The 14217-nt window shown below is 40.4% G+C and overlaps 1 protein-coding gene across 1 annotated transcript in view; it reads right to left on the bottom strand.

Annotated features, from left to right (window-relative positions):
• SV2C (synaptic vesicle glycoprotein 2C) overlaps positions 1 to 14217 on the bottom strand; it is a 220469-nt gene that overhangs the window by 162648 nt on the left and 43604 nt on the right. Inside the window, exon 2 of the mRNA XM_047861652.1 lies at positions 263 to 941. Coding sequence (XP_047717608.1) covers positions 263 to 842 — 580 coding nt within the window. The 5' untranslated portion in view covers positions 843 to 941. The remainder of the gene's footprint in view (positions 1 to 262; positions 942 to 14217) is intronic.

The following is a 14217-nucleotide window of genomic DNA, read 5'->3' as shown; positions in this document are numbered from 1 at the left end:
CATAAACATATAAGTTGGATTGATGGATGAATAGATGATAGAGAAAATACGGTAAATGTTAACTATAGGATCTAGGTAGTGGATATATACAGGCATCATTGTACAATATTTTTTATTCTTTTGCATGTTTAAAGCTGTTCCTAATAATGCAGTGGTGAGGGGGGAAGCAGTGCTCTGGATGAAAAGTAAGTATTCTATTTGTTAACGGTGCTCTACAAATAAGCCAGTTTCAGAATCTGTGTCACAGGCATGATGCACTCACCTAGCCATCCGGATCCTGAATTTGGAATGCACAGGTCTGTTTCAGCGCTGGGCAACACGAAGCCAACAACAAACACCTCCACACCATCCGCCATAAGGGCCATGCCCAGCACAAAGAAAAGGGCCCACTGGAAACGGCCGTGACCACACTCTTGGATTATCAGCTCATACTGCTGGGCTAGTTCTTCCTCATCAGCTTTCCTCTCTGACTCCAGCTCCTGGCGGTCCTTGTGCACATCGCCCTTAGGCTGCCCCACTGACACAATGCTGTCCTTCCCTTGGTTCATACTGGGGATGCCCTGATACTCCCCTTCATAGATTTCATCATCTTCATCGTGGCCCTCGGTAGCTTCACTGGAGCCTTCATCATCATTGGCTTCCCCATTATAGGTCTCTCCAGGTGGGTAATAGTCATCATCCTCTTCTTCATCTTGGAACCGACTATAGGACCGCTGGGTGTATTCATCCTGGGCCCGGTCCACTGCCTGGTTCACCTTCTTTACAGTTTGTTTCTTCACCTCCCGGGCAATGTCCTTGGCGCCCTTCATCAGTGAAGTCCTATCCTTGTAACAGTCTTCCATCTTATCTCAACTGATGGCAAATGCGAAGATGGGAAGTTTTCAGACTCTGATCAGTGGGTCAGCCCTGACGGCATCATCCACTTTGGCTTCAAAACAGAACTGCAAAAGAAGAAAAGCCACACAAGATACTTAGTATTCCTTTCTTGTCTTTTTCACCATCTATCCCTTGGTCTCTGGTCTCTTTTCACTGTCCCCCTCAGACTAAGACACAGAATTAGCTTTGCATGGAATGCACAGGAATTCCCTGAGGATAAAACAGGACATCTGGAACTTCGAAAAGTACATGCAACACATTTGGATTGAGAAAAATAGTATTGCTCACAGACATATACACACACTGCAAAGTCAAAACCAGAATATGAGAAGAATCCTGTCTGAACTTATTTCCTAGTAATAAAAAAAAAGCAGGCAAGCAGCCCCATATACAATGCTATTGAGTCATATATATATTTGTAAAATGCATTTTCCCTCTCCTTTCATTGTTCTTCCTTCCAATAAATAACCAAGACTCACGCAGTGCCCCCAAACTGCAATTGAGTATTTGCCCTAGTATAACGGTCATGTCGGTAGGAAATGGGTAGAGTTCATCAAATGATTTCACAGATGCCTTTGATAAACATTGAATTAGAACAATAGGCTTGTCTAGTTGGGGTCTGTCCTTTCAGAAGTCACCCCCAGGCCAGCAGTGACAGGTAAGCCACATGCAATGTCCCGTCACAACCCCACCTTATAACTACTCCAGGCTTTGTCTCTATGTCCTTCATCTCTGGACACACACACACCCCTCATCCTACTGTTATTCCAGTTGACTGCTGTCCTGGATACCTGTCATGGGTCTCCCATGGCCCACTGTTTGGTTTTCTATATCACTGAGACAAAAGGCTTGGCTTACATTTGGGCTGAACCCATGGTAATAGATGGTTCACTTGTCCACTGAGCTGTCTCCTCTGGTGGCCCACAGTTGTACATAGAGGATATAATGGTGAGAAAGTCATTCCCCCTATCATTAAATCCCCAAGCCCTACTCTGTGGCAGTGTTGCAAAGCATGAGTTATGCAATACTAATTTCTAACTCCTCTTTGTACCTAGTGTAAGATACTTGGTGAATGGCTTACAAACATACACTTAAACTGCTCATTCAGACATCACAAACAAACGCAGTAATAAAGACAAAAAGATGTTTGTTTATAAATGGACTGTGCATCATTACCACCGAATAACTGTAAATGCCCGCTAGGCAAACAGAAGCCTGGTTGTGCACAGCCCTGTGTTTTGGAAGACAGTAAAATGAAATTAAAATAAACATATGATTATAAGGTTTTTGCCAAATGTCGTAATGGAGGGTTTTTCTGTTTATTCTCCTTTTTCTTTCTCTCTTTCTGTTTTATTTATTTTTTTCTTTTGGAGGGCTGACAGTAAGGGGAAGCAAGAGATGGGAGGATCCATGAAGAGAGTAAGAAAAGATGGGAAGGCAGTTGCAAGAGGTTGAGGCTGGAGGCTCAGTGACTCAAGAAGGAGGCAGGAAAGAAGAGAGAAGGAGAAGGCAATGTTGGGGACAGAGAGATACTTCCTACTTTAAAAATTAAAAGTAAAGGGGCACCTGGGTGGCTCAGTCAGCTAAGCGGCTGACTTCGGCTCAGGCCATGATCTCACAGTTCACGAGCTCAAGCCCCGTTTCGGGCTCTGTGCTGACGGCTCAGAGCTTGAAGCCTTCTTCAGATTCTGTGTCTCCCTGTCTCTCTGACCCTCCCCCACTCATACTCTCTCACTCTCTCTCTCCCGAAAATGAACATTAAAATTTTTTTTTAATTTTTTTTTTTAACGTTTATTTATTTTTGAGACAGAGAGAAACAGAGCATGAACAGGGGAGGGGCAGAGAGAGAGGGAGACACAGAATCGGAAACAGGCTCCAGGCTCCGAGCCATCAGCCCAGAGCCCGACGCGGGGCTCGAACCCACGGACTGTGAGATCATGACCTGGGCTGAAGTAGGACGCTGAACCGACTGAACCACCCAGGTGCCCCATTAACAACTGTATTTATAGAAGTGGCTGTTACAACCGAACAATATTTACAGCACCGTTTATCTGATATATGAAATTCCATGCACAAATCAGCTCTATTTCTATGTGTGGCAATCACTTTGCACAAATAATAATTTATACACATAAATGGAAGTTATTCTGGCAAAACAGAGTTTCAGTTCTTTTTTTTTTCTTTGATGGTTCATGCCAAACAGCATATATTCAGTAACACCACATATTACATCAAAACCATCCTACACATGTTCCCATCATGCACAACTCTCCCCAACACACACACAGATGTTTATCTCAGTTTCACCACACTGTCCCCAAACTTCCAGTCCTTCCTTCTGCTGTACCCCTCATCGCCACCATCATCAAAAGATCTGGGATAGCTCCTCCTCACCAAAAAATTCTGGGATCTTCTGGATGCTGGGAGAGTCCATCATTGTAATAACTGTATTTATGCAGCTTTGAAGCCATTGTGCACGCACACAGTAATGACAGCAATAATAATAGCTCACCCATTCTTATGTTGGCCCTGTGATAAGTACTTCAGAGGAATTATCACACAACAAGAATCTTGACAATAACATATGCTTTTTAAATCTCCATTTTACAGATGGGAAAACTGAAATCTGCCCAGTAAGAATTCACACTTACATGAACTTACTCCAGAGCTCAACCACCTATACTACATCTACCAGTTCTTAGTAGAAACGGAAGCCGGTGAGGGAAACAGAGTTTCCACCAAATTGGGGCAGAAGACAGACCCACCTCCCATTGCCTGGGTAGGTAGAAACCCTTCAAAGTACTTGCAGAATTCCAGCCTGTTGGGATTGGGAGAAGGGACTCATTATCTAACAGCCATCTTTCCTTCCTAAGTTTGGACCTAATGGAGACATTCAACAAGAGAAGGTAAATGGTGAGCAGTTGCCAGCTGATGGAAAATCATGCACACACTTCATCTCCGATGCCACACGTTCTTCCCAGTCCTAGGATTCTGGATCACACAGGGCTCCTTCCAGGAGGGAAGGCTGTCCAGGGAGTTTTCCAGGCCACAGGATTAGCAGACCTGGATAAGCACCTCCATGGGGCTGAGGCCAGCAGGCCAAGATCTTTCACCCAATTTGCCAGAGAAGTTGCTCCTTCTTTCCTGGGGACAAGTAAGGGTATGTGCATGGGTAGTAAAAAGAGAAGCTTCAGTGTTTTCCCCATATCTGTCTCTCCTGATGAGCGGTGGAAATCCCTGTACCTGAATGGAAGTTGAAAAGTGGGGAACTTCACCTTAATTCAGTGCTATATCATCTTGGTCAAGACTGTAACAAAGCACACCAGCCACCCCAATGAGAGTCTTATCACTTTCCATCTCTTATGAGATAGAACATAAAACTAATTATATGTGATGACATTATAGTAATGCCAAAAAATAGCTTCATTAAAATAAAAAGACAATGATGTGAACATTAACATTTGCAACAAGTCCAGAAATATTTTGAGAGACTGAGTAACGCATTAGTCCAAACTAATACACATTTTAGTTTATGATCAACGTCAGAAAGAAAGGCAACATGTAGTATTCACCACCCATGTTGCAACTAGATACCTCTTTCTTAAGGTTGTTTCACACATCGAAAGATAGTGGCTTTTTAGCTGTAATCATCAAGACAGTACGGTACTGGAACAAAAACAGACACTTAGATCAATGAAACAGGATAGAGAACCCAGAAATGGACCCACAAACGTATGGCCAACTGATCTTTGACAAAGCAGGAAAGAACATCCAATACACTAAAGACGGTCTCTTCAGCAAATGGTGCTGGGAAAACTGGACAGCAACATGCAGAAAAATGAAACTGGATCACTTTCTGACACCATACATAAAAATAAATTCAAAATGGATGAAAGACCTAAACGTAAGACAGGAAGCCATCAAAATCCTAGAGGAGAAAGCAGGCCAAAACCACTGTGACCTCGGCTACAGCAACTTCTTACTCAACACGTCCCCAGAGGCAAGGGAAACAAAAGCAAAAATGAACTATTGGGACCTCATCAAGATAAAAACCTTCTGCACAGCGAAGGAAACAATCAACAAAACTAAAAGGCAACCGAGGGAATGGGAGAAGATATTTGCAAATGATAAAGAAGATAAAACGTTAGTATCCAAAATCCATAAAGAACTTATCAAACTCAACACCCAAAAAACGAATAATCCAGGGAAGAAATGGGCAAAAGACATGAATAGACACTTTTTCAAAGAAGGCATCCAGATGGTTAACAGACACATGAAAAAATGCTCAATATCACTCATCATCAGGGAAATACAAATCAAAATCACACTGAGATACCACCTCACACCTGTCAGAATGGCTAACATTAACAACTCAGGCAACAACAGATGCTGGCAAGGATGCAGAGAAAGAGGATCTCTTTTGCACTGCTGGTGGGAATGCAAACTGGTGCAGCCACTCTGGAAAACTGTATGGAGGTTCCTCATAAAGTTAAAAATAGAACTACCCTATGAGCCAGCAATTGCACTACTAGGTATTTACACGAGGTATACAGGTGTGCTGGTTCGAAGGGGCACATGTACCCCAATGTTTATAGCAGTGCTATCGACAACAGTCAAAGAATGGAAAGAGCCCAAATGTCCATTGGCAGATGAATGGATAAAGAAGTTGTGGTATACACACACACACACACACACACACACACACACACACACACACACAATGGAGTATTACTCAGCAGTCAAAAAGAATGAAATCTTGCCATTTGCAACTATGTGGATGGAACTAAGAGGGTATTATGCTAAGCGAAATAAGTCAGTCAGAGAAAGACAAATATATGACTTCACTCATATGTGGAATTTAAGATACAAAACAAATGATCATAGGGGAGGGAAGCAAAAATAATATAAAAATAGGGAGGGGGACAAAACAGAGACTCTTAAAAATGGAGAACAAACTGCTGGAGGAGTGGGAGTGGGGGATGGGCTAAATGGGTGAGGGGCATTAAGGAGGACATTTTTGGGGATGAGCACTGCATTTTATACATAGGGGATGAATCACTAGAATCTACTCTTGAAATCATTATTGCACTACATGCTAACTAACTTGGATGTAAATTTAAAAATAAGAAAATAATTTTAAAATGGTTAAAATGTATATTTTATACACAATATATTTTACTTTATTATAATAAAAAAGTTGTACATAAAAAATAATGACTTTAAAAAATTTTTTAATGCTTTTATTTATTTTTGAGAGAGAGAGAAAGAGACAGCGTGTTAACAGAGGAGGGGCAGAGAGAGAGGGAGATACAGAATCTGATGCAGGTTCCAGATTCTGAGCTGTCAGCACAAAGCTTGATGTGAGGCTCAAACTCATGAACTGTGAGATCATGACCTGAGCTGAAGTCAGACACTTAACCGAATGAGCCACCCAGGTGCCCTGATAATGGCTTTTTAAAAAAGCTTACGATCAATTTTATTGAGGTATAATTTACATTGAATAAAATGCTCTGGTGATTATTAAAAGAACATAGTCCAAGAGAGATGGTGTGGTACACCATCTAGATTATGAATATGCTTATTCTCTTATTCTGGCAGAAAACATTGATTGAAACATTGTTTGAAATGTTTACTCAACAAAAGTTTGAAACCTCTGGACCTTACACTGTCAACAAAAAGAGGTCAACATATCTGAGCCCTAGACTTTGGTGGTCTGGAGACAGCAGAAAGATGAGACAATAGGCATAGCCTTGTAGGAACTCTAAGTATTATGTAAGAATGTCCACACTGCTACTTCATTATAGCCTAACCTTATGCAATAGACATACTATTTGAAGGTGAACAGAGTTAAAATGCAGAAATGCATACCTACCAGGAGACAGCATTCTGAAAAGAAGTTTTTGGGAGGGAGGAGAAGACATCTGAGATAAAGAAATACACACTGACCCATCATCCCAGCCTATCCAAATCTTTGAAATCAGACTTTTATAGTTTAAGGATGCTGCTTGTCCTCAGAACCTTTAAACTTCTGTGTAAATATGTGTAAATTCCCATTCTTCAAGTGATTTCTTTTTATTATTACTTAATCTAATCACGCCTGCTCAGTTAAGCCCAGCTGGTTCCCTTTGGGCATTCAATCATGTCTTTCATTATGGTTATCCAAGAATGTGATGGTCTTCCCTATTGGAATGTAAGCTCCCTGAAAATAGGAACTTTGTAAAATAAAATGCTATAAAGCAGTGTTATTAAAAGAGGACACAAGCACCATAGGGGGGCCAGCCCTCCAATAACCCCCTTTCTTCATGAGGGACTTGTCTGGATCAACGTTTCCCCAAAGTGCAATCTGCAATATGTGCTGAGTGGAAAAAGTTCTATTGTCATATAAATTTGGGAAGTGTCTGTCTCATATTGAATAGGTCTTTCCCTGTGGGCAAGGAAGGATCACAATTCAAGCTTTTTATAAAGACCCTGTTTAACTGTGTTATCCAACCAATTCCCAAGCTTTCCTAACAGAATGTCCCCACTCTCAACATGACACTGACGGGCAGTCCTGTATTAAAATAAATGCAACATCCTTTCAAATTCTAACATGTCTATTAAGCAATACCATAAAACTCACAAATTAGAATCAAGTGAGAGAAGCAAGAAGCAAGGCAGAAAGTCTACATTATTTCTTTCAAGTCTATCAAAAACTGAAATTAAGCTTACAAAATATAATCTTGTGACACATTTGCTATAAAAATAGAGTATTTAACATATCTGCATATTTTTAAGTAATAAGGCATTCAAAGAGCCTGGAAATTTTGATTTTAAGTATATTAACATTCTTTTCTTATGCAATTTTGACAAATTAATTTGCTCTGTGAAGAACAATTCTCCTAAACCAGGTTAAACTGGCCTCGGTAGTTGTTGAAATTTCTACAAACTACACGTTAGTAAAGCGTAAAGGCCTTATTCAAATAACAGAACTATTTACATCCATGAAGGTTTTTGAAGGTCCTAGACCTCCTGATAGAAGAATATTCTCGAGTCAAAGTGAGCGTTATTCTAATGAACAAATATCTAAATTCAATTTATTATGTACAGCAATATTCTTTCTGATTACAAAACTAAAACATGTTTAAGAAATAATTGGATAATTCAGAAGTTACAAAGAATAAAATAAAAGCCATGTGTATTTCTGCCACCCAGAGATCCCTACTCTTAGCGATTAGCAATTCTAATTCCAATCTTTAAGCTATGCAGATGCTTCTGCATATGATTATTTTAGATCATACTGTACATTTGAATTTGAAGCCCTTCTCAGATTACTCTCTTATCTCTAAGTCTTCAGGTATGAATTTTCCCATTCACTGGAGTAGTAGACTATCTCAAATAGTACAGGCTTTCATTATAGGTTTAGTAATCCTTGGCTTTGAGCATATCTTCTTTAGCAGTGGTTCTCAGAGAGTGGTCTGGGGTTCCCCAGGGAACCCCCAAGACCAGTCAAGGAATCTGAGGTCAAAATAATTTTCATAATGTTATTTGATGTTTCCACTCTCATTTTTTCATGACTTTATAATCGCATTTTCCAGAGGCTACATATGTGGTAACATCATTGCTCTAATGGTTAATGAAATGTGTACTTGGAGATTCTTGTGTCTTATAAGTTCCTCAGATTTAGTTTCTAATATGGTAAATATCGATAGGTATAACCAACAAAAATGAAAATTCTTTTGTTCTTAACAATTTTTAAGAGTGAAAAGTGGTTAATGAGGCCAGACCAAAAATTCAGAATTATGGTTCTAAAGGAATCATCTCCTGCTTGAACCTGGATTTATACAGATTTTCCTTTGGGGTTTACTTAATTTTTTCCAATAGAGTTTTGAGTTTGCCCCTGCTTGAGTTCCAAATGGTTCCCAAAAGTCTGAACTACTTTTTTTATCGGTAGCTCAGTCCTGGATTTCCATATTTGCAGATGCCGATGAGCTCAGAGTTTCCATCTCAGGTGGGTGACATTTTCCTAGCCTTGTCTGTGGCAGGCAGGTGTGGACTGTCTTCCCTTCAATATGGAAGGGAAGTGGACTGGACTGGACTGGATGTGGACTGGAGATGGGCAGTGTGCTCCTGGATCCCAGATTACTTGCTGGCCATGTCCTGGTCACAACTTGGAAGGCACAGTGCCATCTCCTATACACTAAGTCTGCCCTTTCCATTTCTGGGACCTGACAATTTTTTTCTTTTGAGGTCAGCCATTTATTATTAAAATAATAATGATATATCATCCATGTATGTGAAACAGAGTTTGGCGTCTGCATAATCCACCATCATGACCCAGAGGTTGGCACTTTCGTGATATGTTTTAATCATACATTTTATATTTAAATTTTCTCACAGTTTTAAATATTCTAGTACCATTTTTATTTATTATATACCTTAATTCATTTAACCTGTCTCCTATCATTGGGCATCCAGGTTATTTCTACTATTTGAGTATTATTAATAATGTGGTGATGCCCAGCCTTGTGGTAGATCTTACTGAGAATTTGAGAGGTCAAAGGAGGAACCTAGATTGGATGATTTTTATATATAATATCACATTGTCCTTCATAAAGACTGTGGCAATTTATAACTTCCAGAAGCATGTAGGAGAGCCCTGATTTCCTTGTGTTCTCACCTATACTAGAAACTAGTTGAGATTTCTGCCAAATTACAGAAAAATTTTTTATCATTTTAAGTTGCATTTGATTACCTGTGAAATTGAATATCTCTTTCCTTGCGAAATCTTTTATATTTTGTCCATTTTTGTATTGAGGTTTGCAGTGGTTTTAATGTAGCCCCCCAAAAGATATGACCATGTCCTAACTCCCAAAACCTATGAATGTGACCTTTTTGGAAACAAGAATAACTAAATTGAGGATCTTAAAAGGAGATCAAGTTGGATTATCTAGGTGGGCCCTAAATCCAATGGTAAATTTCCTAATAAGACAAAGAAAAGACTCGGACACAGAGGTAAAGCCATGAGAAAATAGAGGCTGAGACTATGCGGTCACAAGCCAAGGAACACTTAAACTACCAGAACCTGGGAGTGGCAAGGAGGGATCCTCCCCTTTGTAGAGAGTGCCACCCTGTAACATCTTGAACTGTGAGAAAATAAGTTTCTGTGTTTTAAGCCACCCAGTGTGGTAATTTGTTAAGCAGCCACAAGAAAGGAATACAAGATCATTTAAAAAAAAAAAATTTTTTAACGTTTATTTATTTTTGAGAGACAGAGACAGAGAGGGAGACACAGAATCCAAAGCAGGCTCCAGGCTCTGAGCTGTGGGCACAGAGCCCGATGCGAGGCCCGAACCCACGAACTGCGAGATCGTGACCCGAGCCAAAGTCGGATGCTTAACTGACTGAGCCACCCAGGTGCCCCAAGATCTTTTTCTTATTGAATTTTAAAAATGGTTTATATATAAACTCCTTTGTCATACAGGTTGTAAATACTTTTCTCAGATGGCCTCATTTATGGTGTTTTTGCCATGAAAAGTTATTGACTATTTTTATAGTCTGTTCAAAATGTTCTTTCATGTTTCCTGCCGTGAGTAGTTTATTCAGGCCCTCCTGAAGTTCCAAAATATTCATCTATATTTGTTCTAATTCTAATACTAGTTTCATTGTTCAATGTTTAGTTCTTGAATTTATTTTGCCATCTTGTACAAGGAAGGGATTTTTTCAAATGAATAAATATCTCAGAAACATTTATTAAAATGCCCCTTTCATGAGACAAAATTCCTATATATAATAGTCTCTCTTCAGTTTTGAACTCTGCTACATTGATATGCTTATCTCCTGTTGCCCTCAAACCATTTTACTTTAATTTTTATCACTTTGTTATAAGTTTAATATCTATCAGTGCTCGTGCCTCTCAGGACTCATCCTTTGCAAATATTTATTTGCATCCCATCTAATTTGTCTTCCAAATGGACTTGAGAATTGCTTAGCCATTTTCTAAGAAAATTTTCATTAGAATTTTAACTAGAATTGTACTACGTTTGCAAATTAATTTCAGAAGAACTAAGCCTTAAAGCGGTCATCTTGTCCAAAAATATACCTTGATATTTATTCAAGTCTTCTTTTATGTAACTCAGTGACATTGAGACATTTTCTTCTTATTGTGTCAGTTATTTAATGAACAAGATGCATACACACAAAGACAGAAAAAATTTTTTTTAATTTATATTCCTTTGTGTATTTGTTTACTAGCTTCTCAGAATCATGACATAGACTCTGGCCGTGAAATTTAGTGTCTGTCAGATGCTTTTGGTGGGCCAGGAAGTGCGCTCTCTCCCACAGTAAAACATTGGCCTCAGTGGGAAAGGAACTCACCAAATGTCAGTCAGGGAGTAGAGCACATGTGATGCAAGTGCTGAGTCAAGTTCATTTACGGAGGCTTCAGAAAGGGAAGTCTCTGAACCATGCTGACAGTTCTAGCTCAGCTTTCTAGACCCTTCTATGTACTGGGCCTAACTCAGGTCAAGTGTTACAAGGAGCAACACTGAGGGAGAACTGGCCAGCAGACTCAGTGTCTTCAATGGAGCCCAGAAGGAGTACAGTGTTCTGGATTCCTGTCCCTAAGGAGCCACCAGGATGATGTCAGCCTTTGGGGAAACCAGATGCCCGAGGAGCATCAAAACAATCTGCGTTATTAGGCATAGTCACTATAAAACTGTCGCACACAATTCCTACTCTTCAGTAAAAGCGAGATACTCTCTTCCACGAAATGACCAAAGACTTCTGGCAGAAGAGTCCCCTGGCATTAAACAGAGGCTGCCAGATTCGAAAGGGACCATCTGTGGATGTGGTAATAACCACTCAGAGTGAGTGCCGTCAGTTCTGCTTCTTTCGCTGGGATGTATGAATCAAGTGAAGGGAGCCTGAAGAGAAACAAAGCCAGGAACTGAATTCCTTCCCAAAAGCATGTGGGTTATCACAAAGGCTCTCGAGGGCTGGGAAGGGCAGAAGGAAAGTAGAGACCTCCCTCAACAATTCTCCTTATCTCCTCTGGGATTAAAAAACGTTCCCCCAAAGATCCAATCATCCATTCAAGAAGGATTTATTAAGCACCTACTATATGCCAGATACTTGAGCTGAAGATAAGAGATTAAACAAAAACACACAAAGTTCCTGACGGTATGGGGCTTTCTTTCTAGTGCCAAGACAGATAACAAAACAAATAAATACATGATTTCATGTAATGGTAAGGGCTACAAATAAAGCAGGGTAGGAGGCTGGAGCAACGCTGCCCCACAGAGCTCTCTGTGATGACGGAAATGTTCTAGATCTGTGCTGTCCAATAAATATAGGGCAAAATTTAAATCTACATAACCACACCTGGCTAGTAGCTACCCTGTTGGACAGTGTAGGGTTACAGTGTGCAGGAGGGGCTGCTATTCTCAGAGGAGTGGTCCAGGTGAGAACCTCAAAACAGAGGGAATTTGAATAGAAACCTGATTAAAGCCAGGGCATAAGCCCCATGCTCCCCAGGGACTCAGAGCTTTCCACACACAGAAAGCAGCAAGAAAAAGGTGTCACGTGGAGAATGGCAAGGAGGCCAGGTGGCTGAGTAGAATCAGGAAGGGGTAACAAGGGAAGTGACTACAGGCAGATCATCAGGGGCTCTGAGGTCACAGTAAGGACTTTGGGTTTTGCTCTAAGTGGGATGGGTTTAAGGTAGGAAATCTGAGAGAGTGTAGCTTGATAAAACCTTATTTACGTAAACATTGGAAATGTCTTCTTTTCTTTTACTGTATCTTATTAGCCTTGCTTTTCACATCTGTTCCAATCTTTGTCTGACAATAATCATCTGATAATGAATAGGACAACTTTAAAATAAAGATTGCATTTATTAAGTGTTTTTAAGAACAGGGTTGAGGAAGGAGGAGCACAGTTGGAAGAAAAGTCCCTCAGTATAGAAAGCAATCAAGAGAAAAAGCCAACCTCCAATGTACCAAGTAGACACTTAATAAGGACCTGTGATCAGTCACCCTTCTTCTCCACACTCACTCAGTATCACATCAGAGCTACTACAGAATAAGACTAATTTCCATGTCCTCTGTTTGCTCATCATTGGAATTGGAAGAGAAAGAAGTAGACGCAGGCAATTTATAACTGAGATAGTCACATCTTGCATATTTCAAAGTTGGCTATGGAGCCAAACACTGGTATCAAGCAATTACTTAAATCCAAAGACAGAACACTAACAGACTCATGTAACGCACACACTATCTCAGTGGAATAAACACCTGGTTATTCTTAAATACGAACAGAAACTCCACAACATCCCAAGAGCAAACAGGTGTCCTTGACATATTAAATGCCCTGAATCATTAGACACACAGTGGTCTTGATTATAAGCCAAATGCACACCTGGGTTCCAATACTGCTTTTTGCCACTTGCCAGCTTTGTGATGCTAGGCAAGTTATTCATGGTCTTCAATCATCAATTACATTATCTGTGAAATGGAAAATAAAAGCCCTGTTTGAAGGATTAAATAAAATAACATCCAAGACAACACGTGGCACATGGTACCTACTCAGTAAGCGCAAGTTTACTTGAAATTAAAGAAGAATAAAAGATGTCATTTATAAATATAATTCACAGTCCAGCAGCGATAATGCTGGCTGGCACTTTTCCTTTTTTGAAAGGAAAAAATGACGATGAAACGCAGGCTGGCAGTGCACTTCTCTAGCCAGGAGCCAGGCTGGAGAGTCGCAAAGCACAGCGCTCTTGCAGAAGAGGTATTCATGGCTGTTGCTGAGATACACAACCTGAGGTCTGGCTGCAGGAAGGCTCCAAGAAGAATGTCTATTTGTCTGCTTGTCTTTTCTAAGCTAGTCAGGCAATATGATTAGCATACTTGCAGTTTTAATGCAATTTAAAGGCAGAGCCAACAGGAGAAAGAAACAGACTCCTCCAGGCTTGCTCTAGTCTCCCCTTAATTTCTGGAAATGGCCTATTTTCTCTTTCTGCTTTGTCCATGTCTTACTTAGTAAATATTTCCTTTTGCAAGCTTGCCTAGGGTGTAGCTACAAAACCAGCTGCCTTTGTTTACTTCAGCACAGTCTGAGCCATGATAAAACCCCTAGAGCTTTATCCCCCAGGGGTGCTCTACTCATTGTTCCCTTTGCTTGTGGCCTGTACAAGGAAGACACCAGAGACTTCTTTGACACTTCAACCAGTGAGCTGTGGCTAAATGCAGGTGCAGCTTTGAGACCAAGGTGTTTTCGTGGCACAAAGTGTGATCTGCAAAGCAACAGAATGGAGTGTTCATTGACTCAGTGCGCCATATCCTGCCCAGGGCTCGCTCTCTCGCT

Source organism: Prionailurus viverrinus, chromosome A1 (assembly GCF_022837055.1).
Source record: "Prionailurus viverrinus isolate Anna chromosome A1, UM_Priviv_1.0, whole genome shotgun sequence".
In the NCBI taxonomy this organism is placed as follows: Eukaryota; Metazoa; Chordata; class Mammalia; order Carnivora; family Felidae; genus Prionailurus; species Prionailurus viverrinus.
Note: the sequence above shows the minus strand (reverse complement) of the source record. Positions and strands in the feature narration are given on the sequence as shown.